Source organism: Urocampus carinirostris, chromosome 15 (assembly GCF_059441175.1).
Source record: "Urocampus carinirostris isolate Australia breed hairy pipefish chromosome 15, RoL_Ucar_1.0, whole genome shotgun sequence".
Lineage (NCBI taxonomy): Eukaryota > Metazoa > Chordata > Actinopteri > Syngnathiformes > Syngnathidae > Urocampus > Urocampus carinirostris.
This window is the reverse complement of record NC_142363.1, coordinates 16,775,503-16,798,622: the sequence shown is the minus strand read 5'-3', so window position 1 is coordinate 16,798,622 and position 23,120 is coordinate 16,775,503. Positions and strand designations below refer to the sequence as shown.

General features: G+C 39.4%; 1 protein-coding gene across 1 annotated transcript; it reads right to left on the bottom strand.

The window, feature by feature from the left end:
• Positions 1-1,308: 1,308 nt before the first annotated feature.
• peli2 (pellino E3 ubiquitin protein ligase family member 2) lies at positions 1,309-22,559 on the bottom strand. The gene is made up of 6 exons (XM_088354615.1): positions 22,220-22,559; positions 12,327-12,456; positions 8,294-8,395; positions 6,755-6,952; positions 6,464-6,652; positions 1,309-2,161 (listed from the first exon to the last, which is right to left on the bottom strand). The coding sequence occupies exons 1-6, from the start codon at positions 22,294-22,296 to the stop codon at positions 1,583-1,585; spliced, it is 1,275 nt and encodes a 424-aa protein (XP_088210741.1). The 5' UTR covers positions 22,297-22,559; the 3' UTR covers positions 1,309-1,582.
• Between the last annotated feature and the right edge of the window lie 561 nt (positions 22,560-23,120).

Genomic DNA, 23,120 nt, shown 5'->3' with positions numbered 1-23,120 from the left:
CTCATTGTTGTCAAGTTTAAAACAAGTAGAAACAATGACATTGCTTTTCTACCTTAAAGCTATTTCAAAACCTTTTTTTCAATTAGGCAAAGAACTTGTAGTGTTCATGCGCACAGTTATGCAAATATGTTGCTAAATATTCCACACACCGGGGTTATCAGGAAATTTAGTCTTGAAGTTGACCCATCTGACTAGTTTCCTCTAGAGCTGTGACATCATTGAGGGAACAGAACACTTTCAAAATGGTGAATCCAATCAACACAACATGTGAGGCCATCTAAGAGACAGACAGCAGTGAACAGCAATTGCTACCGCTCATTTTTTGCTTTGAAGTGGGCGATTGTAGCGTTTTGTATGTGTTGTTCACCACTTGTGTTGCGGGTAGTACGATTTTGTCCGTTACCCGTTAGCTGCGCAGGTCTTTAATATTTTGTTTGCTCCCGAGGCCGCTCGTTGACTACAGCTTGTGTTTGGCCGGCTATCCTGACGTTAGCGATGGTATTGCCGTGTTCCTTGGTTCATTCCCGGCCGGCTTTTTGTTTGTTGCAGTCGCCACTTTTTATTGTTCATGTTAGCCTGGATGCTCACAGTGTGTTTTTTGATCGGCTAGCCTGGTGTTAGTGCGGGTTTTGCCAGTGTTCCTTTTTGTGTTTACTTCCGGTAAGCATTAGTTGCCGTAGCCGTTGCCGCCCTTTGTTGTTGGTTCCCAGTTAGCCTGGCGTGTTTTTAGGTTGGCCAGGCTGCGTCTTGTTTAGACCCTATTGGCGGGTTACCGGCGTTATTTTTTCCAGTTAGCCCCTTTTTGGCTGCTTGCCCTTTGTTATATCATTACTACACCCACCTGTGACAAAACACAGAGGTATTCTCCACAAAAAACTACCAAAACTTGAAGCTTAAATTATGAAATGAAATGATATGCATTTATATAGCGCTTTTCAAGTCAATGACTTCCAAAAGTGCTTTACAATGTGCTCCACATTTCCCAATAGCGGCCTTGCAGCCATGTAAGGCGCTAACCTGCTTATTAGGGGTATTAGGGGTTCAGTGTCTTACCCAAGGACACTTCGACATGTAACACGGACGAGCCGGGATTCGAACTGGGATCCCTTGATCCCAAGACGAGCGCTCTACCTCCTGAGCTACTGCCGCTACCGCCCTTTAAATTACTCATAACCTTTTTGACTAACACGTATAATAATATGGCACCTGGCTTGCTAGGGTTATGGTGTTCCTCCGATGACGTCACAGCTCAGGGTGACAAAGACATTCTCTCTTCAAAATGCATTATCTTGGAAAATAATTAAAATATACCGCTGAAATATGTATATTGATTTTATCCAAACACCTTGTAATATTTCCTCACATTTTGCATGTTAAAGAATTTGGGATAACGTTTAAAGCAGTTTCTTGGCAGGATAGCTGAAAGAGTAAATTTGGTTCTTAAAAGGATATCCAGACCGCCTTTAGAGCCCAAACTATCACCACCTGAGCTTCCCACATGAGGAAAAGGAAAGAAAATAATCTCGACTGTTTCACAGCATGTTGTCACTCTTTGTCCAAGAGCAAAGTCCTGTACCCCAGCTCAGTCTACAGGGCCCTGGAAAATGAGCTTGGAGCAGCCCTGAGTCAGGCTGAGCTGCGTGGCGCAGAAAGGGCAAGCCGCGTGGAAGGCGTGGGTGCCATGGGGCAAGGGGATTTCCGACCAGTATTTGACCGACTTCTCTGAACACACGTGTCCGCACGGCACGAAGGCGTGAGTTGGGGCCCCCGTGTCCACGTAGAAGGCAGGCTCACATCCCAACCATAGTGGCACGTAGGGCCCCACCACCCGGCACATGGGGCACTCCCGCTGGGTGTTGGGCTCCTGCTCCGAACGGTGACCCCAGTTGTGGTAACCGTGCACGTGGCCGCAAGCAAGGTATACCCAAGGCTGCTTGTCTTCCAGGCAGGAGAGGGCACGGCTGCGTTGCATGCTGGGAAAAGCTAGCGTGTTGAGACCCACGGGGCACTGAGGACGGGCCGCGTTGATCTCCTGCCGGAGGGCCTCCAGGTGCTTTTGGGTGGGGGTGTGGAAGAGACCCTCGGCGGTGCGCCACAGCAAGGTCGCGCCGCACAAGTCTACCAGTGAACCGTCCAGAAGTACATTGCTTTCATTCTCCACCTGAAAAATGAAGCGTCACTCGTAACTAGGGCTGCGACGATTTGTCAGCGTTGTCGGCTAAAATAGATAACACAAATAGTGGACAATGGAATTAATTTATGACTAACGGTTGGATTCACTCGACTCTCGTGAATGTAACCAGACCACGTTTGTGAATAGTGGATAATATAAGACTTTTGGGGCGAGTTATATCGGCTTTATAGTTTTCAGGTGTCTTGTAATGATGTTTCTGTAATGAGTAGATTTAGAAAAGGTCAGCATATCTTGAATCCCAAGAGTTTATGCTTTCCAAATATACGTGACATGATGTATTTTAGTGACCAGTGACATCATGAAGGGTTCATTTTCAACATTGATTCATTAATATATTCTTCATTCATTCATTGAGCATTGTTGGTCCTATGTTGCGGCTGCATCAGTCAGAACTGATTTTTAAACGGGGTCAATGTTTAAAAAAAAAACGTGTTTTGCCGGAAAGGGAATTCAAAAAGGATTGGGGCTCATTTCAGGTTTTAAGTTTAACATGTAGTTAACCTGTGGGATCTACATCAAAACATTTTTGACTGAATATCTCACATGGTCTTGAATATAACACATTTATAGATAAGTGAATGTGTGTGGTGGTAAAGGAATACCGGTGACAGGGAATGTTAATTTTGTGTTAGACTAAAACCAAATGTAATTACTGGTAAATAACCAGAACAGTAAAGCGGGACTGGCATGAGGGCGCGAAAGACCCTTAAGCCCTTTTGGAGAGGTGTTCACCTAATACAAAATTATGCTGGCAACAGATAATATATGTAGTTAAACTAAAATGTTTTGAATCATATCAGTCATAAACCAGACATTTTTAAGGCATAAGGAACACGGTTCTTTTACTCGCGCGATGTCCCTGTGCCTCACCATTGCCATTTACAGAATATTTACGTGTGTGTGTGTGTGTATATAAATGGCTGGTTGTGCGTGAATGTTTTTGTTGAACAATAGATTTTTATTTTACATACAAATTGACTTGCATTTTATAAATATAAGGTTGCTAAATAAATGGAAAAAAATTAGGAAGACATCTCTTATGTTCCTTAATTGGCTAACAAAAACTCTAGCTTATAATGTAGTAAATACTGTTACGATTGCATGATTTCTTCATTCACAACCTCTTTATTATTTCAGTTATTTGTAACTTTTTCATTTCGTCATAATGAATTAACTCATTAATTTATTAAGTCATAGCCTATTTGACTACTTGATTCAGTTTTTCTCAATTACCTCGACCGTGTTTTAATTTTTAGCCAGGTAATGGTCACATCAGTTTCTGTAAGAACCGGTTTGAACAAAAGACATCTCTTTGCAGTGGAAAATTTGAATGAGTTTCATGTGCACCTTGTGTTTCGGTCATTGGGACCGCCCTAACAGTATAGAAATAATTGTCAGCCATTATGGCTGCACACTCATGAATCATAGAGCCATTGTTTTTAGCTTACGTATGACTGCAATCTTGCGTAACCAAAACTTTGAAGATATTGCCCATCTCAGATTTTATTTGGTTTGTCTCAAAACATGGATATGAAATAAATACGCGGAGGAAGAACATTTGTTCCCTTTTCATTTGGTGACCCTGATGTAATTTGAAAAATGCAACTTTCTAAAGCTTCTTGATGAGAAATAAAAATGTGGATATTTTTTGTATTATCTCCCGAATTATATTTTTTTCCTTCTTTTACAGAAAGCCTTAAGACATCAATCATTCGTTATACACTGGGGATCCAAAGTAGAGAGGAAAAAAAAATCTAATAATACCATCCTCACTGTTCCACAGTTAAATGACAATGTATTGTGACTATGCCATGGTACTAGAACACCTTTTCCACAAAATGACCAAAGGCATTTTAACCAAAAAATGACTCAGAAAACACACTGATCAAAATAAAGAACACACTCATCATGGGGTAAGGGGAAAATTTCTGCAGGTTACAACAGTCAGCAATTACCAAGAGGCGTATGCCTCTACTGTGAATGACTTCAGCACATCTGCGACCACAGGATAGCACTAGTCTGTCACAGTGCTGTGGTGTGATATTGGTCCATTCTTCTTCAAGCCTCCTCCACAGTTTGGTGATTGTAGTGGGTTTCTTGACCAGGACTTTGTGACCAAGGATTTTTCAGAGGTTGAGATCAGGACTCAGGGCAGGCCATTCCATTAATTCAATATGTTCACCTTCAAGGAAATTCTTTACCCGTTTTTGTGTGAGACATGGAGCATTGTCCTGCATGATGACTACAGGCTGATTGGGCGATGAACGCAAGTTAGGAACGATGTGCTGATGAAGATTCTGATACACATTTGCATTCACTCGCTGTACATAAGGCCCAACTCCTGCTGCAAAAATCATGCCCCTTACCCCACCACTTCCTCTTCCCCCTTTCACTGACTTTTTAGTTGTCTTTTTTTTTTTTTTTTTTTTTACACACATTGGGTTTAGTCTTTCTTGAATGTGTTGCCACACATAATGCTTCCCATCAGACCCCAAAAAAATTGATTTAATCACTGAAGTGAACTCTGGACCACAACAACCTATGTCACACAACATGCTCCTCAGCTAAGCTTAGTCCAGCTTTTGGATTTTTTGCTAATGAGAGGTTTGGTCACTGCAGTGGGAGCCTTCAGTCCAAATTTTCTTCAACTGTGAGACAGATCTTTATTAGGCAGTGTACTAACGATAACTCATTGATATCTTCTGTGACCAGTGACCTGTCCTCTCTTGCATTCATCTTCCATTGACAACCAGCCTTCTTGGACGACTTGAATGAGTTTGTGGTTTGTAAACATTCAAAATTCTTAAAATCTGAGATTTGGAATGATCAACTTGTCTTTCTATGGCTGATAGGATCATCCCTTTGGTTTTCATCTGGACAACCTGCTGCCGGAGGCTTTCAGTCACCTTTGAACGACCCACCATCTTGCGGAGTCAGTGAAACTGGCAGTTAGAATGTCAATTAAATAGGGGTTGACAGATCATCAAGAAAAATAGCACCATGTACTAGATTAGCACCATTAAGTGAGAGTCAGTGCATTTTTGGCAAAATACCGTTGTTATTGTTTAAATGCCTCGTCCATTTTGTGAAAGTGTTGTAGTGACATGGTTCTAGACACAACAAAATGTCCTAACCTCTTAACGTACCGACGGCATGCTGTCAGCCTGTTGATAAACAAAGTCGTGTCTTCACGATGTCACCAGTCACTGAAATATGTCATGCCACAGATCATTGGAAAGCTTAAACTCTTGGAACTAAATTAATTTCAAAACGTATTCATCACAGAAACATCACGATAAGTCCGAAACAAGATACCCGAAAACTAAAAAGCCGGCCGGTATAACTCACCCAAAAGTCTAATAATATTCAGCTCGTGAAACGATTATTCACAAAGGTGGTCTGGTTACATTCATGAGAATCCAGCAAATCCAACCAGGTAAAATAGAAAGAGAAGTCCAACATTTACAATTCTTTCAAAATGTCAAAAAAATCGGCCCAAGTAAAATACAAAGTTGCAAAGGTTTTAGTATTGTAAACTGGTTGTCTCCAAATGGCCACTTTTGGAAACCCCTAGACCTACCATCAGTAAAATGTGTTAAATACAATGTTAAGTTTTTTAGATTGTGTTCAAATTTTACAAAGTACCAGGTAAGGCTTCAAGCTATGTCTCATCTGTTTTTTAGCTAAAATGGCCATGCTACACTCATCTGCAGGCATGTGATTGCAAAAGAATATTCAGGCACGTAATAAACACGTTCTATTTCTGTGTGTTACAACACAAATTACTCAATATTAGTGGTACTTGCAGTGATATCAGTTCTGGACCAAAACTTCTGAGTGTTACCTTTCCGAAGAGACCAAAATTGTTCATATTCTTTTAACGGTTCAAGAACAGCAATCAATTTACTTGTATGTCCTAGATTAGGATTTGAGGCGAATTTTACAGGAACGTTAAGGGGTTAAACTGTTGAGCAGTGACAATGGCATTTTTTTCAGAATTATTTAATCGTTTCTAAATTCCTCTTTAATTTTGATACCCAGTGTATCTATTATTTCGTAGTGGTAATTCTCATTGATGATTTTGTTTCTTTTTAACATTTATTTGGCATAGTAGAAAAAAGCAAAAAACGTAGGAAATGATTTGCTTTGAGAGAATTAAAAAAAAAAATGCGTCCATTAAAAAGTTATTTTATTAAAATGATTTTGATCTGATTGGACATTATGATGAATGAGGTTTCAAATTGAGGGAAAGTTTTAGCAAGCACTGACCAGTTTGCCTGGAGTCTGAGCAGAGCGCGTCTCTCTCAGGGTGTAAACATCTCCACACACAGAAATCTCTCGCCATACGCCGGGCTTGGATTCCTCTGTAAATCCGCCTTTGGGATGCATCACCAGCACACCGTTGGTTGTCAGACCATCCATGTGACCATCAGGGTTCTTCCACTTTGCAGCTTTTTCCTTGGAAAAAGAGAAACACATCAAGATGTTTACTGAAATATTGGCCATGTATACACAAAGTAGCTATAAGCACGCAATAACAGCTATAAAGTAACTGGTTACCCCAAGGAAGATATTCTTGGACGAGTCAAACCCGGCTGCGTAGATCCGGGCAGTGTAGGGAGGGTTGCGCTCACATACAACTCGACAAGCGAAACGTGAGATGGTGCTCTGCGTGATGGGAGTCTCTTCGCCCTCCTGGCCTCCCGCTATGGTGTCTGTCACCACAAAGTCAATGGGGCTCTCAGTGGAACGGCCAATCTAGTCGGGAGGAAGCATTGTTCAGAAACATTACTTGGCCAATACAATCTCTTCAAGTCATTTCATTTATTGGGTGCATATTTACAGGGATAACGTTTTCAACTCAATAATTTAAGCTGTTGTGTGGTGACGGAAACCAAAAAGGCTTGGCTACATCTTGTTATGATGAGTGTTTTATCAATTAAATATTTCATCAGAAACTTAAAACTCAGATGTTTGAAATAGTTTTAAAAAACTGTGTCCACAGCAATACAAATACTATTAGTCAGTCCTACTACACTGCAAGAAATGAATAATGCATGAATAAAGAATTGAATAAATTAATCCTTTTGCTAGGTAATTTTGCTCATCCTAAGTAGTCTTTTCCCTATTTTACTGTAGCCTTTTTGAAAAAAATCTGAAATGGTATATAATTATTTTCTTTAGAATTAAAAATAAGATATAAAAAGAAAAAAATACTGGATATTTAACAGATGATTTGACTTATCAAACTGTTAAATTAAAGTAAATATCTAGACATCTGTCAAACAATTGTACTACTTTTAAGTGTTATTGTTTTCATCTTACTTGGGAACATGAAAAATGTATTAAAGGTATTTTCAATATCATTTTTCTTGTTTTACCCAAAGGTTTAATTCGAAGTGACACAAGATAAAGGATTTTGCTCGGTTGGAACTTAAATAGGTAAAAAAGTAAAAACAATACCTGACATGAGCTAAATTACCCGCAAACAATGAAGGGGTACTGTTTATTACTTAGTCCACCTCCAACCTAATTGTAAGAAAACTTAATTCATTAAAAAAACAGAATTGATATGAATAATAATCAAAAACACACCAACTATGATCTAAACATGCAATTTTAAAAATACTCGTATGTGGAAGAATTTGCATTAATTTTACTCATTGTGAGCCTCACTTAAAGGGGACTGAAATAATTGTCCGCCGTTTTGCAAATAAAGCTACCCAAAACCCTCGCAAAAGGCCGGGCAAAAACAGTAGAAATAAAATGGTGCAGTTTTGGCACCAAGAGTCTCTGTAATTTGTGTTCTTCCCTGTGCTTTTTAGAACTCGTTTTTTTGGTTGTGCGACACAATGGAGCCCCGTCTAGGGGTCAAATACAAAACAAAAAATAAAGACTTTATTTACTGTCATCAGAACATTTAGTTTAGAAAATAGATAATAAATCAGATATGGGCAAGTCATTCAGGAAATTTGAGCGAAAAATTATTTTTTTTATTTTATCTTTAAGACAACGCCGGCCTAATTTTTTATAATAAAAATGTTCAGTAAGTGTATAATTTACACAAATGTAAAGAAGTTCCCAACAACTTTATTCTACCTGAAACATGTCGGTGTCCTTATCATAACTGTACTCCACCACCACAGTTTGGTTGCGTGACAGAGTATATGAGATGCTGTGCTGACCTTTGGAGTTGACAGCCTAAAAAAGGAAAAGGTAGAAGGGTAAGGAGAAGTTTCCAAGGAAAAACGTCTGAGGCAAAAACCTTTTGGCACAATTGCATAGTCTCAGTGATATAATTACGGACTCAATACAGACAATAGACCTAACCATACATTGAGTCAAAACATTCAGTTCTATAACAAAATGTGTGTCTACCCTAAACTCCCCACTGGCCTCAGTTAACACCAATCAAGCGTCTGGTGCAGGTTAGATCCGCTCAACTCCAGAGACGCTTTACCACATGCCTCCTTAATCTGCAAATTCCACTCCCCCAAAACAAATCCACCCCCACAAACATCCTTCTTTTGTCACGTGCGGAAGAAAAGGAGAGAAAGTGGGTCAACAAAGCTGCTGCTTTCGGGTTAGTGACAAGTGTCATCACACGTGGGTTGAGTTTCCTCATAAACCAACCCGTTCAACGGCAAAACAATACAACAGTTTTTTTCTATGGTTTCAAATACCAATCTGTGTGTGACAGTGCTATAGATACTGTTGGGCGAATGACAGTGGTTTAAGAAGGCTAAAAAGGCAGACTTCATGGCTCTATCCCACTGCTGTACAAGGTAGGCTTCCCTCAAAATTAAGTTTAGCACCTCCTTCTTTCTCTTCAGGCTATTTTGGACTTGTGTGTGCGCAGCTGGGAAGCGAGGGTCAGTCAACAGTGACAACTCCTTTTGCCCTCCTGAACCTGAACTTGACCGCTAAAAGCGTGTGTGGCAAACCAGGAGGGAGTACGCAAACTTACTTCTGCTGTAAAAGCATCCCATTAATCCATATTTATTGCATATATTATATATGCAAAATAAATAGTTCTGTTACATTACCTCATTCAAAGTTCATACACCTTTTTCATGGACAAATTCAAGCATTTTTCAAGCACTTACAAGGCCATTTTTTCATATTTTCCAGTACGTTCAAAGGACAAAATGCAGCGTTGATCTAAAGAATGCTTTCTGTTTGTTGACCTTGATTATTAAAATAAAGTCACTATGTTGCTGCTAGCACATAGTTTGTGATATTTTCCAGATTTTTGTTTCTATGATGTACGACCTTTTTTGTCCATGGGTTGCTACAAACTGACATGAATTCTGACGTTCTGCTTCAACGACGCAGGGGCAGCTTAGCTACCGTCACACTTGTTTACAAACAGGGAAAAGCGCTCTTATAGATGTTGGGTAATAATCGAGTTCAATACGGAAGACAAAAAGAAAGTAAGTATAGAATGTGTAAAATCAGAAAAATTAGCTAATTTTTGCCTTTTTTCTAAGGGTGTTGATTGCTCTGAACCACAGTGTATTGCGCTTCTGTGAGTGTTGTCTCGCAGGCCGGATTCAATCCCTTAGCGGGCCGGCTGTTTGACACCTCTGCCCTAGAGCATGATGATCGCCCCACAATGTTTGACAGTCAAGATGATGTTTTCAGGGTGAAGACGATGCTATCGGTTAGTTAGTGTGTAAAAGGGAAAAGTGTGAAGCACATTGTAAAGCACTTTGGGAGGTCTTCATTGACTTGAAAAGCGCTATATAAATGCAGATCATTTGCATTTGTATTCAATATTTTGCTTTTTGTTTTATTTATTTTAATTCATATTTTTTCGCACATTTTTCAGAGGACCTTTGTCTAAATTGGTGAAAATAGAATTGTAACTAGTTCATTGATTGGCATTTTATCATTCATTTATAGCACTAAAGATTAATTATTTTTTACATTATATCTTGTTTTGTTTTTTGGGGATTTTGTGTTGTCGTTTGACTTTAGATCTGTGCAGTGTGTTAAAGCTGTTTGGCATTTTACAACTTTTTGTAAATATTTGAAATTATATTACATGTGTTTTACGGAGATCCCTGCAAAACATAAGAATTACTAATTACTAAAATGTTGGTGCATACGGTTTATTATTATTAAAATAATATCAAAACAAAAAAATCTGAAGAGCTGTTTGGGAGTCAAAAGAGTTGGTTCCTCTCAGTGAGCCGAGCCAAAAGAGACGGTTGGGTGCGACTAGTAGGGGGCTGTGACGGTTCACATGACAACGCCATAATGACAAACCACTCGACCCGACGTGTTATCATTATTTTCACACACTCCCCCCCCCCCCCCCTCCATTTATTGTGTGGTCTATGGAGTCATACTGCCAAGAAACAAGGCAATGGCAACACTTAAGCATTTTCAAACACTTCACCCAAAATTCAAGCATTTTCGTGACCTTGAAAACACAATATTAACATTAAAGCATTTTTGCCCCTGCAATGCTCTTCCACTCCTCCAAGACAACATGACTTAAATTTTATGTTGGTATGGTCAATAAATCATTTTAAATTACAGTTGCCATGGGATATTCAAGATCTTGTTCTTCTCCACCTTCCGCTTGAAAATGTCCCAAATATGTTTTATTGGATTTATATATGGAGACATGGTTGGCTAGTTTTCCCCTTTACCCTGAGCTCCTTTAGAAAAAAAGTGGATTTGGGGTCATTTTCAGGCTGGAAAATTGCCTTGCGGCCCAGTTTCTGGTAGGAGGGGATCATTCTCTGTCCCAGTATTTCACAGTACATTTTTGAGTTAGTGTTTCCCATAATGAAATGGAACTCCCCAATTCCAGTTGCACACATGCACCCCCAAACCATGCTATTCACAACACCATGCTTGACTTTAGGCACAAAACCAACATGTTTGTACCCCTCACCTGGTTGTCCCCACACATGCTTCACACCATTTGAGTAAAAAAAAGTTATCTTTGTCTCATCAGACCAGAGGATATCTTTCTCGTAAGCAATGGCCTTTTATGACAGACTTTTCATTGTGTCTAAGCGATGTTTCTTCAGTGATGTTCCATTAAACATTCTGATGAAATCTCTGCAGAAATGTGAGGGTTGTACTTAATTTTTGCATAACGTATGTGTGGCATGATCTATTTCAGTGACTGTTGAATTCGTACTGACGCGTATTTGCATCTGAACGGACCGACAGCCCATCGGAACGTAAAGTACCATATTTATTTGTGTATAACGTGCGTGTTTTTTAACCCAAAAAATAACTCAAGTTTGGGTACGTGTTACACACCGGGTTTTACAGTAATCAGTCGAAAAACATCGCTGACCACCATTGCAAAACATTGGATGCAACAGGAATCGAACCCGTTTTGAGACAATGAAAGCTCCAAATCGTAACCAATTGATATAGATAACATACAAAAAGGCATTTGCTTTCATATCATCACACTATTTGTATTCACGGTACCAGAAATGAAAGATAGAGGATTGAGTAGACAAAAAGTTATCCTGAAAGATAAACACAAAAGAGCACAGGGAGGGAAACAACACTTTGGCGTATCTGATGATGAATTGGACTTATGTAAGTATGATCAATAAATCATTTCAAATCACTGTTGCACGGATTTCATTTTTTGGCACATTTGAGGTGGTTAAAAAGTGAAACAAAATTTTATACCTATTATTTATCAAAATTTAGGGGTGCGCGTTATACACGAGAGCACGCTATATACAAGTAAATATGGGAGTATTCCTTGGACACTAAAGCTGGGAGATAACGTACGAAAATACAATTTAGTTTTCATCAGTCACATTACCAAATTGTCCATTGTTACAATCACAAATATTTTTATTTGATTTGATTTATCGTCAAACCCTATCGGACACCAAGGAGAAGAATGCAAGAAGGCCAACGTGTTCTTCTGGACCAGGCGGTTTGTGACAGCCTCTTATGTGCACAGATAAGTAAACTGTGAGGTCTTGTAAAGAACGAGTGTTATGTCAACGAGGTCTGAAAAGCTCACGGGTTGCTGCACATTCTGCGCTGAGGTCATTGAAAAATAACAACAGCAGATGCATGCTTGTGTAAATGGAAACACCAGCAGGTAATTGCAATGTTCGACTTGTTAAATGCGTACCTTGCTGTCTTGGGGAGTGTTGAGGATGTGCACGGCGCTCGGCTTAACACCATTGGCTTTGGTCCTCTTGTATAGCGCAAATCTGCTTTTCCGTCTACCGCGATCCCCATTGGGCAAGGAGCCATTGTACCTGTCACAGAGAGGAAGTGTGGGGGGAGGGGGGTTGTCAGTGCGTCGTAAAGTCACGGTCACAAAAAATTGAAATAAACGATTTTTGGAGCAGCATCAGGATGCGTCAAGAGGGAATTACCGGCGTAATTCTCATAATCATTTAACAAGTGAAGAGAGAATTAGCAACATTCATGTGTTTCAAAAGAAGCTTTGGAAATCTAGCACACCCTGTTAGCACACGAAGCATTACCTTGGATGCTGGAGCTTATTACATAATGCACTCTGTGATTTGTGTTGGTGTGTGCACAGTACAAAGTGCAGCTGTTTGTTGCTGTGTCCCACCCGCATACAAGCAGTTTTTGGGGGCGCGCGTCAGGTTTGTAGGTTGTGAGGTTTTCAAACACTCTTGTTACTTGTCCCTTCTTCAACCCCCCGTCATCAATTTACCAGCTGGTTCCTTCTGCTAGGCTGACCCATATTTGACTATCATCCAAACAAACAGACCTTCTGTCTGACCCTCACACTTAATTATGTTGAACTACATATTACACGCCACACATTTCAAATATGACAATAACCTCATTCAGATAAAAAATGCATATCATTTGGAATAATGACCCATATGACTGATCACGCAGACTTTAATAAGTCAGCCTGGAGAACAAAGCTGGACTGTTAAACAAGGCACCGACTTGAGAGCTAGATGGTACAATAGATGATTCTCCCAACAACTAAATTATTTAACACTTTTCCAGGATCAAGATAAGTGGTATCAAATCGCAGTTAGCAGGTCAAAAGGCCTACTTTTGAAGCTCATCAAAGTTTATTGAAATAGAAAAACAGAATAAAAAAAAAAAAAATCTGAATATTCAAACAATGCACTACGTAACGGTAATAATTCAACTTGGAAGTACTTCAAAATGTATCTGAGGAAAAATAAAACAATACTCTGCAGTGTACGTAGAACTGAAAACAGGAAGTTATGTATGTAGTGGCGCGGGTAAGCCAGAAGCTATCTCAAAGCAGAACTCAACCCTACGGTTTTGCACACAATAAAATGTTGCAGGATTTAACACTTGTCTAAACACGTCATTTTGATTAATATTGGTTATGTAGAATGAGTTAAAAAGTAATACTTACCAGCAAATTTGTTATTTAGCTCAGCTCTCAAGTAACTACCAGAGACAGGTCACAAGCTCTCTTAACCAAAATCATAACTAGAGGCAACAGCAAGAGTGATGTCATCTTAAAGAGCCTGCAAGTAGTAAAGTGGCTGCTGGAGGTGGCTAAATTAAGTTGGATAATGCTACTTCACTCATTTTTTAAGTCAAAATTTTACAAAAGCAATGTTACTTAGAATGGCTGGGTGCCAGTAACGTATCAGACGCACATCTTATTCTGGTCTGAAAGTTGCGTGTCTTTCTAGAAAAGCTGGTAATATAGCAAAAAGAAACCAAAAAAAAAAAAAACCCACCAATTCAGTTTTTGGGCAGTTTTCACGTCTGGGGTAAACTAACTGACTGCCTGTTAAAGATTATGTTGATATTCAATGTCGTTCTGACCAGGGAGAGACTTTGAAGCAACTCTTTGTGCATTTTTTCCTATTTAGGTCCATCCTTCTGTCTGCAAGATTGAATGCTACGCTGGCCTGAAAGAGGTCCGCACCAGTGGCTGAGCCGAGTTGTTAGCCTAACTGTTGCAGTAGGCAAGAGCTGCAGCCAGGCTATTGCTTTCCCCTCAGGTGCCACCTCAGACAATTTCCTGACGCAATAACAATCCACATAGCACCTGCTGGCATTTCTTTGCGCTCTTCTAACTTTCCTTAGAGTACGATGAATTTCTTTTCAATATAATGAGCCACTTAAAGTTATCTGGCGCTAAGCTGCAGTTTACGGAGGCAGCCTATCAAAGACCCCCAGACGGACAGTCACACCCATCCAAACCAGAGCGACTTCAGAGCGCTCACTACGATGCAAGATACAATGATATTAATAAGAACGACAAAATCAAATTATTTAGAAATCCGTGATGGAATCAACCAGCAATGACCAAAGCGCAAAGTAGCAAGGGGTCTCTGTACTGACAATGATCCCAAACGAAAACATTATCACAAAACTCACTGTGCTCGCGGGTGATAATCAAATTGCAGTGTTTAGACTGGTGAGGGCTTATACAACAAAATATTCATGAGAAATCCTCTTAGTGGGGTTCTTTTTTTATGATTGAAATGTTTTACTAACTTACATTATTCCTTATTCACCAAAAGACCAACATTTTAAGCCCACACTCCATGCAGTATAAAAACAGCTGACAAATGACCTCACACTTGACTGTGTTTGTTCTCACAGTACTCGTTTCAGCTTACCACCCAATCACGAGTCCGAATGACGTCACTCGTGCACAGGGTCGACAAGGCTTTGATCTGACAGAATTGAAAAAAATAAAATGTTCTTTCCTTTCACGGGTCTTTGTTTACTTTTTGAACAAATAAATCAATAACATCCCTATTTTTTTTAAATTTCCCATTATGATCAAAATGGGGAATTGACTGGCAACTATTCATTCGTGACAAGTTCCTAAATAATAAAATACAATAAAGCATGAAACGTCATGAGGAGGCATATAACAGCAAAACCCTGCACCTTTTTATGACCATGTTGCAGTAACATCCAAGGATAAATGGCAAGAAATGATAAAAATAAACCTACACTAACTTTAGCTTACCCTGTTGCTGTGCCTCATATTGGAATACAACAGGAATATATTCCAATACACCTCAAGGGTCCCATTTAAGTCCCTGGAAAAAAGCACCATTTCGACAAAAAGCTATACTTGATTTTTACAAAAAAAAAAAAAAAAAAAAAACAACAAAAAAGGATGGCAAATGCATCCATGTTTCTAGTCATTGTGGACGATGCAGATTTTAATCATTTTTAAACAAAAGAAAAAACCTAAACCAACAAAAATAAAGGAGCGGATGCTTGATAGAAAAAATGTCTATTCAAACAGCTCGTCTAATATCTGAATTAAAATCAGAGTAATTGAGAAGTTAACACTCGAAGTGTCCTTGGGCAAGACACTGAATCTCTAATGCCCCTGATAGCAGGTAGTTGCCTTGCAGGGCTGACGCTGCTATCGGTTGGTTACAGTGTAAAAGGGAAAAATGTGAAGCACATTGTAAAGCGCTTTGGGAGGTCTTCATTGACTTGAAAAGCACTATATAAATGCAGACCATTTACATTTAATAGCTTGTATAGCAAAATAACTAAGGAAATTTATAAATCGTTTTACCACAAAACAAAAAAAGTGTTATGGCACAGGAGCATCACGATGAGGAGGCAGCAATCAAAACCAAAACATGGAGTCACAGACGAAGATGAAGGGAGCTCAGAAGAAGCCACTATATTACTTGTTTGCGTTTCGTCTCTGGTAGCTAGCTGATGTTAGCGTTTGCTTTTTAGCTAACTAATGACTGCGCAAGATACTTTTTATTTGAGATAAATCCTCTTAGGCAGCGTTTGTGCTTCATTAAAAAATAAAAATGAAAAAAATAAAAATCCACTTTCACACAATTTGGGTAAGACAGAGCATCAAGTGTTTTTTTTTCCCTTTTCTTGTCTGAGTGATTAAGTGAGGAAACGTAACGTTAGTCTCTGGTCGCTCGCTTGATGTGCGTGCGTTTGTTAGCTTAATAGTGACTGCGTGTGTGTGCGAGATACTTTCTATTTCAGTTAAATGAAAGAATGAAGTTTTTTTGGGCACAGAAAAAAAAAATAACAACCACTAATTAAGAAAAAGGAACAACAAATGATTTGCATCAAACACATGAAAAAAAAAATCAGCTGAACAATACAATATTATCATATACATGTGCCCAAAGAGAGTAGGCTTAGGCAGCGTTTAAATATGCTTCACAAAAAAGCTCAATTTGCACACAATGGTGTGAATAAGTTAAAGATTAACATCATGTTTGACTTTTTTAGCAAAGTCTGAGTGATTATTGTGTCTTTCTAAATTGTGTTATAATAATAATACTTTAAGTTCTTATTTTAATAGAAAACAGAAAACAATGACCAGTTTCACGATGAGAAAGAGGTATCATGCACGCTATCGCAAGCAGTTGTCATCACTGAGAGCATCCTCAACATGATCCTCATTGACATGCTGACATTTTTGAATTGCAATGCAAAGATCTCAAAGAAGGATGAGTGAGTGAGTTAGTGAGCAAGGGTGATAGTAGTTACTTTTTGTTTGTTAATGTTGGAAATCATGTTACTGGGTTTTCACATTTGTCACATTTTCTATTCTTCTATTCCATTTATTTCTTGTTCCAAAGGCTCATATCCCTTCAAACAACAAAATTACATATTTGCACTTTTTAAAACACTATCTTGTGCATTTGCAGGTGTATACCATTGATTTGTATGTATTTGTGTTGATTGTTATGTTATTTGACAAACACTTGGAGTGTTCATGTTGATACGTGACACAGGGTTTTCAGATTTGCAATGATTTCTTGTTCCAAAAGTTCATGTACTATATATACAGGGAGTGCAGAATTATTAGGCAAGTTGTATTTTTGAGGATTAATTTTATTATTGAACAACAACCATGTTCTTAATGAACCCAAAAGTCTCATTAATATCAAAGCTGAATATTTTGGAAGTTGGAGTGGGGCTTTTTTAGTTTTAGCTATTTTAGGAGGATATCTGGGTGTGCAGGTGACTATTACTGTGCATAATTATTAGGCAACTTAACAAAAAACAAATGTATACCCATTTCAATTATTTATTTTCATCAGGGAAACCAATATAACAGCTCAACATTCACAAATATACATTTCTGACATTCAAAAACAAAACAAAAACAAATCAGTGACCAATATAGCCACCTTTCTTTGCAAGGACACTCAAAAGCCTGCCATCCATGGATTCTGTCAGTGCTTTGATCTGTTCACGATCAACATTGCGTGCAGCAGCAACCACAGCCTCCCAGACACTGTTCAGAGAGGTGTACTGTTTTCCCTCCTTGTAAATCTCACATTTGATGAGGGACCACAGGTTCTCTATGGGGTTCAGATCAGGTGAACAAGGAGGCCATGTCATTAGTTTTTCTTCTTTTAGACCCTTTCTTGCCAGCCACGCTGTGGAGTACTTGGATGCGTGTGATGGAGCGTTGTCCTGCATGAAAATCATGTTTTTCTTGAAGGATGCGGACTTCTTCCTGTACCACTGCTTGAAGAAGGTGTCTTCCAGAAACTGGCAGTATGACTGGGAGTTGAGCTTGAGTCCATCCTCAACCCGAAAAGGCCCCACAAGCTCATCTTTGATGATACCAGCCCATACCAGTACCCCACCTCCACCTTGCTGGCATCTGAGGCGGACTGGAGCTCTCTGCCCTTTACCGATCCAGCCACGGGCCCATCCATCTGGCCCATCAAGACTCACTCTCATTTCATCAGTCCATAAAACCTTAGAAAAATCCGTCTTGAGATTTTTCTTGGCCCAGTCTTGACGTTTCAGCTTGTGTGTCTTGTTCAGTGGTGGTCGTTTTTCAGCCTTTCTTACCTTGGCCATGTCTCTGAGTATTGCACACCTTGTGCTTTTGGGCACTCCAGTGATGTTGCAGCTCTGAAATATGGCAAAACTGGTGGCAAGTGGCATCTTGGTAGCTGTACGCTTGACTTTTCTTAGTTCACGGGCAGTTATTTTGCGCCTTGGTTTTTCTACACGCTTCTTGCGACCCTGTTGACTATTTTGAATGTAACGCTTGATTGTTCGATGATCACGCTTCAGAAGCTTGGCAATTTTAAGAGTGCTGCATCCCTCTGCAAGATATCTCACTATTTTTGACTTTTCAGAGCCTGTCAAGTCCCTCTTCTGACCCATTTTGCCAAAGGAAAGGAAGTTGCCTAATAATTATGCACACCTGATATAGGGTGTTGATGTCATTAGACCACACCCCTTCTCATTACAGAGATGCACATCACCTGATATGCTTAATTGGTAGTAGGCTTTCGAGCCTATACAGCTTGGAGTAAGACAACATGCATAAAGAGGATGATGTAGTCAAAATACTCATTTGCCTAATAATTCTGCACTCCCTGTATGCAGGTGTATAGCATAGGTTTGTCTGTATTTTGTTTGTTATTTGACAAACACTGATTTGTTTTTATTGTTTGATATTGTAGAATAGTCTTTTGTGCACTATTTTCTTGTTTGTCCACAAAATTGCAATTTTGGATAGAGAAGAGGAAATTAATGTTTTTTTTTTTTTTATCCGATTCATTGATTAATCAAAACAATAATCGTCAGACTAATCAATTATTAAAATGATCGTTAGATGCAGCCCTGAACCATGACCTCAAAATGAATGTAATTGATGGAGTAAAATCTTGCATAAGAGATGCATTATCACTTCTGAACATGCTTCTAAAAATGTTGATATATACACATGTGCTAACCTGTGCCAGAGACACCCAAGTTAATTTGTACATTTCCTTGACCGAGTAGCTCTTAGTGGAAGAACCGTACAAAGTTTAATCAATAGGCCTAGTCTCCATGTCACAATGGACAGAGGAAGCTGAGTAGACGCAAAAGCTCGGCCATGATCAATCCGCCCTTTCATTTCCAGGATGCCCACGCTGCCCTGCACCCCCCTTCTTCCCCGGGCCCTCGCCGACCGGCACCGGGTAAGTCCGCACAGTCAAGTGATGAGGCCAAGCAATTGTCGTCATGGCGGTCATAGTAACAAATCACCGAGGGGATCGCGGTTCTTTGTTCCGCGTTGTCAGCTCCCTTGTCTGCCCCCAGTTTTGTTTTAAATGAGACGGAAGGAGGTGTCACACGAGGTGATTATGCACCCATCAAATATGTCTTTGTGTCTCAGTAGGGAAGAACCAGTATCGACTTCAAACATGCCACATGTTCCTTCAAGGGCAGTACTTTTTGTCTCGCACAAGAAGCAGTCAGACGGGGTTGTGTAGGAGGAGGGTGAAGAATAAAACCACTCTGTCACAACTTCATATCAGTGCATTCAGAAGCAAATGTTATTTATGCCTATAGCACATAGACTGTATTGGTGCATTGACAAGAAAACAGATCTACTCAGATAATTCACGTGGTAGGGTGATTACAAAAGAAACTAAGGAATGCATTTAGGTGGCAGTTAAGTTGCACTTGTAAGCCAAGAGCAATTAAAGTGTTCCCCATATTAGTGGTTTGTAACCGCTGTTGCGACAGATTAAAAAAAAAATCAGCCTAAAAGGATTCCTGCATCGTTTGACTATCCTTGTTGTAATCAGTTTGTTTTGCTCCGTAATTCCCCTTTAAAAATAAACATACTTGTCATATTATTTCCAATCTGGACATTAGCCTCTGACCTTTTGATTGACACCACTCTGCCAATTGCAAGCTTTATTTCCAAAGGCCTTAGCCTGTGACAACTTTTGAGGGCCTGTATTGAAAGAAACAACATGACCTACTTCGGCTTCAAAAATCTTTAGCCATTTGTGACAGATTGATGAATGTTGATTGACTCATTAGTTAGCCAAAGAAATTCCAAACATAATTTCAAGCACTTTTACGGGCTTTATTCAAATCTAAGCTGATAATAAACGCGGGTAAAAGCAACCCGGGATCCATTTTAACGTGCTCTTATCACACGCAAGTGTGCACAATCATTCAATTACTTTTTATATGATTATGATGTAACACAATTTGTTCTCCCATCACATTATGTTTTTGTTGGAGTCTTGTTTTTTATCTCCAAGCTATTCCACTGTCCTAGTGCAGTACTTATATATATATATATATATGATATAGATATATGGATATATAGAGGGAGAAAGAGAGAGAGATCTACCTTATTAATCATTCTTGTACATATGTATACAGAATGAAAACGTGAGTCTCAGAAAAAGGATATTGTAAAACAGTGCTAAAGAATTGTGAGGATCATATAATGTACAAATATATAGATGTACAGTAGTATGTAAATAATCATAGTTATGAGTGCTGTACAGTGGTGCAAGAGTGAAGAGGAGCAGCTGAACAGATGTGCTAAATGGGCAGTAAGGTAAACATGTTCACTTTACGGTAACAATAGAATTTAAAGAGACCGTTTAACAGTCTAATGGCCAGGGGGACAAAGCGGTTGCAAAACCTGGTAATCCTGCACCACACACTGCAGTACCACTACCCAGAGGCTAGCAGAGTGAACAGTCCATGAGGTGTGTTTTGGAGTTAACACATACAAGTAAAGTGGAATATATAAATATACACACCCACACTGAAAAATTCAGACTATAAGCTGCAACTCTTGTCTTTAGGTTTCAACACTGGCTTATGGAATGATGTGGCTAATACATGCTTTTTTTTTTTCTAACGGCGCCAGAGGCGCCCGAGCAGTAAGGGGAAGAGTGAGACACATGGAATATATGTGTCGAGGAAGACGGAAGTTTAATGTAACTTCGCTCTTTGAGCGTGAATAAAACTATCATGAACAGTCACTCATTATGGAGAAGGTGTCATTCAAAATGGGAGCACTAACTACCTACTATTTGTAAATTGAAATAATGTGGCGAAACGAACAGATTACGAGAAGCAATGTCCAACCAAGCAGAAATGTGTAAGGCGGATTCCTATTAATCCGTCGGCATTATTGTCTGTTTTGGAGTAAATATTTTACACGGCTGGATTCTATGGATTGTCCTTAAACAACGAAACAATTTTCGCGGGAAGAAATTGAAGACTGCCAGGCTTTATCATTTTCAGGTATATTATTTCAGACTGATGGTGATGTTTCTATGAGTATATTTTGAAATGGTCTGTTCCTGTGTGCCCTGCGATTGGCTGGCAACCAGTTTAGGGTGTCCCCTGCCCACTGCCCGATGATTGCTGGGATGGGCTCCAGCACCCCCGCGAACCTACTGAGGATAAGCGGTGCAGCTAATGAGATGAAATAATGAATCCCAAGAGTTTAAGCCTTTAAATGATATGTGGCATGACGTATTTTAGTGACATCGTATCGACACATATTTGTTTATAAAAACAGAACATTAAGGGTTCACGGTACCATATATAATCAAAACTCTGTGTACCATCCTTCTTTGTAAATATCTCATGTTTCAATGTGGGCGAGGGCGGCTTATATTCAGGTGCACCTTGCAGTCCAAAATTTTACGGTGTATATCCAATGTTAGGTTCATGCACATTTTCTTTTCTATTTGTGTACTAATTTAAAGATTAATGAGCATCGTGTTCAGATCTTGTTAGTGAGTGACTAGAGTGTGTACACGTTGAAAGCAGTTGAGCAGAGTGTGTTAAAATGAGGAAGAACTAGGATTGGGGGAGGGGGGCATCTTCCACTTCCGAATTCCTCAAAACCCATGAAGCTAACTTCTGGGGTAGAAAGCGTGGCGTCCATCTCGAAGAAATGGTGTCTTTATCTTGCCGCAAGATGGAAAGTAACCGTTTAAACACCACAAAACATCAACTCGGAAAAAAAGACATCAAGTAAACACCTGAAACGTGCACGTGTCCCATAAGATAGGAACGTGACTCAATAGTGCTTTGGGGTCTAAAAAGCGATCCTATTATACAAAAAAATATAGTTTTATAGACTAAAATGGGAATTGTGGGAAATTCGTAGAGATAACTGCTTACATGAGAACTCTTGTGAAACTTCCTCTGCGTGAGGAGATCACGTAGCGCTATCCCTCGAGGACGATTTTTATTGTTGTTTTTAAAATATTAACTTTTAAATCACATAAAAAAACTTACCCCAACACAACCAGCTCGCCGTATTTAACTGGATCTTTGGAGGGGGCGCAGTGTTCCTCTTGGCTGGACGAAAACATGGGGCTTGTAGTAGTTTCGCTATATGGCGTTCACTGTACACGAAAGAAAACAGCAGCGCGAATATAGCTTCGGAACGCTCCGAGACGCACTTAATTCAATTCATGAGTCCACCGGAGGGTGGCCCAATGCCAGCGAAATCCGTTGTGTGTCAAATAAACGCAGCCTCTAACTTGGTTTTCGGTGACATGGCGAAGAGTAACTTTAGTTGGCCGTTGAAAGCGCTCTGAAGCGGATACGAAAACAGCTAGGAGATGGAGCGGAATGTACCATTGGCTTGTTCTTCACTTTGCGCGGGGGGGTTACGCTTTTAACGACCCTTTTAAAAATATTATTTGAACTAATTTGCACAGTAAATTGCTTATATATTCCACCAGATATACATAGTATACTATAATGAACACTTTACAAGTAATAAACGGACAATGTCGCCCGTTTTGTTTACACGTGGCTTTATGCCCGTACCCTGACATAGTCCGTGGCACTCATTTTATGTTATGTAAACAAAGAGTACAATCTACAATCATATTATTCAAATTTGACTCAAATATGTGCATTTAATTGTTTAACGTGAAATATTTAATGACCCACTATATCTCAAGCAAAGGTATGTATGCACATGTGGGTAATAACATCCATATGTAGCAACCTGTTATTCAAAGCTTAGTTATATCAATGCATTATATGACTGTAAGGGAGTGACAAATCCCACTGGCTACAGAAACACATTCTTGTGAATTATTTCTTCCTTTTTAAACATAATATCGATTTGTTGATTAATGACACAAATAGTTTTGTCACGCCTGTCTAATGAATGTGCCACTCA

Excerpts from the sequence above, each read along its gene's own strand:
- peli2 (XM_088354615.1), bottom strand. The coding sequence starts at position 22,296 with ATGTTTTCGTCCAGCCAAGAGGAACACTGCGCCCCCTCCAAAGATCCA. Across the intron at positions 6,953-8,293 it reads AGGACACCGACATGTTTCAG|ATTGGCCGTTCCACTGAGAG; the intron begins GTAGAATAAAGT and ends CCTCCCGACTAG. Across the intron at positions 2,162-6,463 it reads CTCAGACTCCAGGCAAACTG|GTGGAGAATGAAAGCAATGT; the intron begins GTCAGTGCTTGC and ends TTCATTTTTCAG.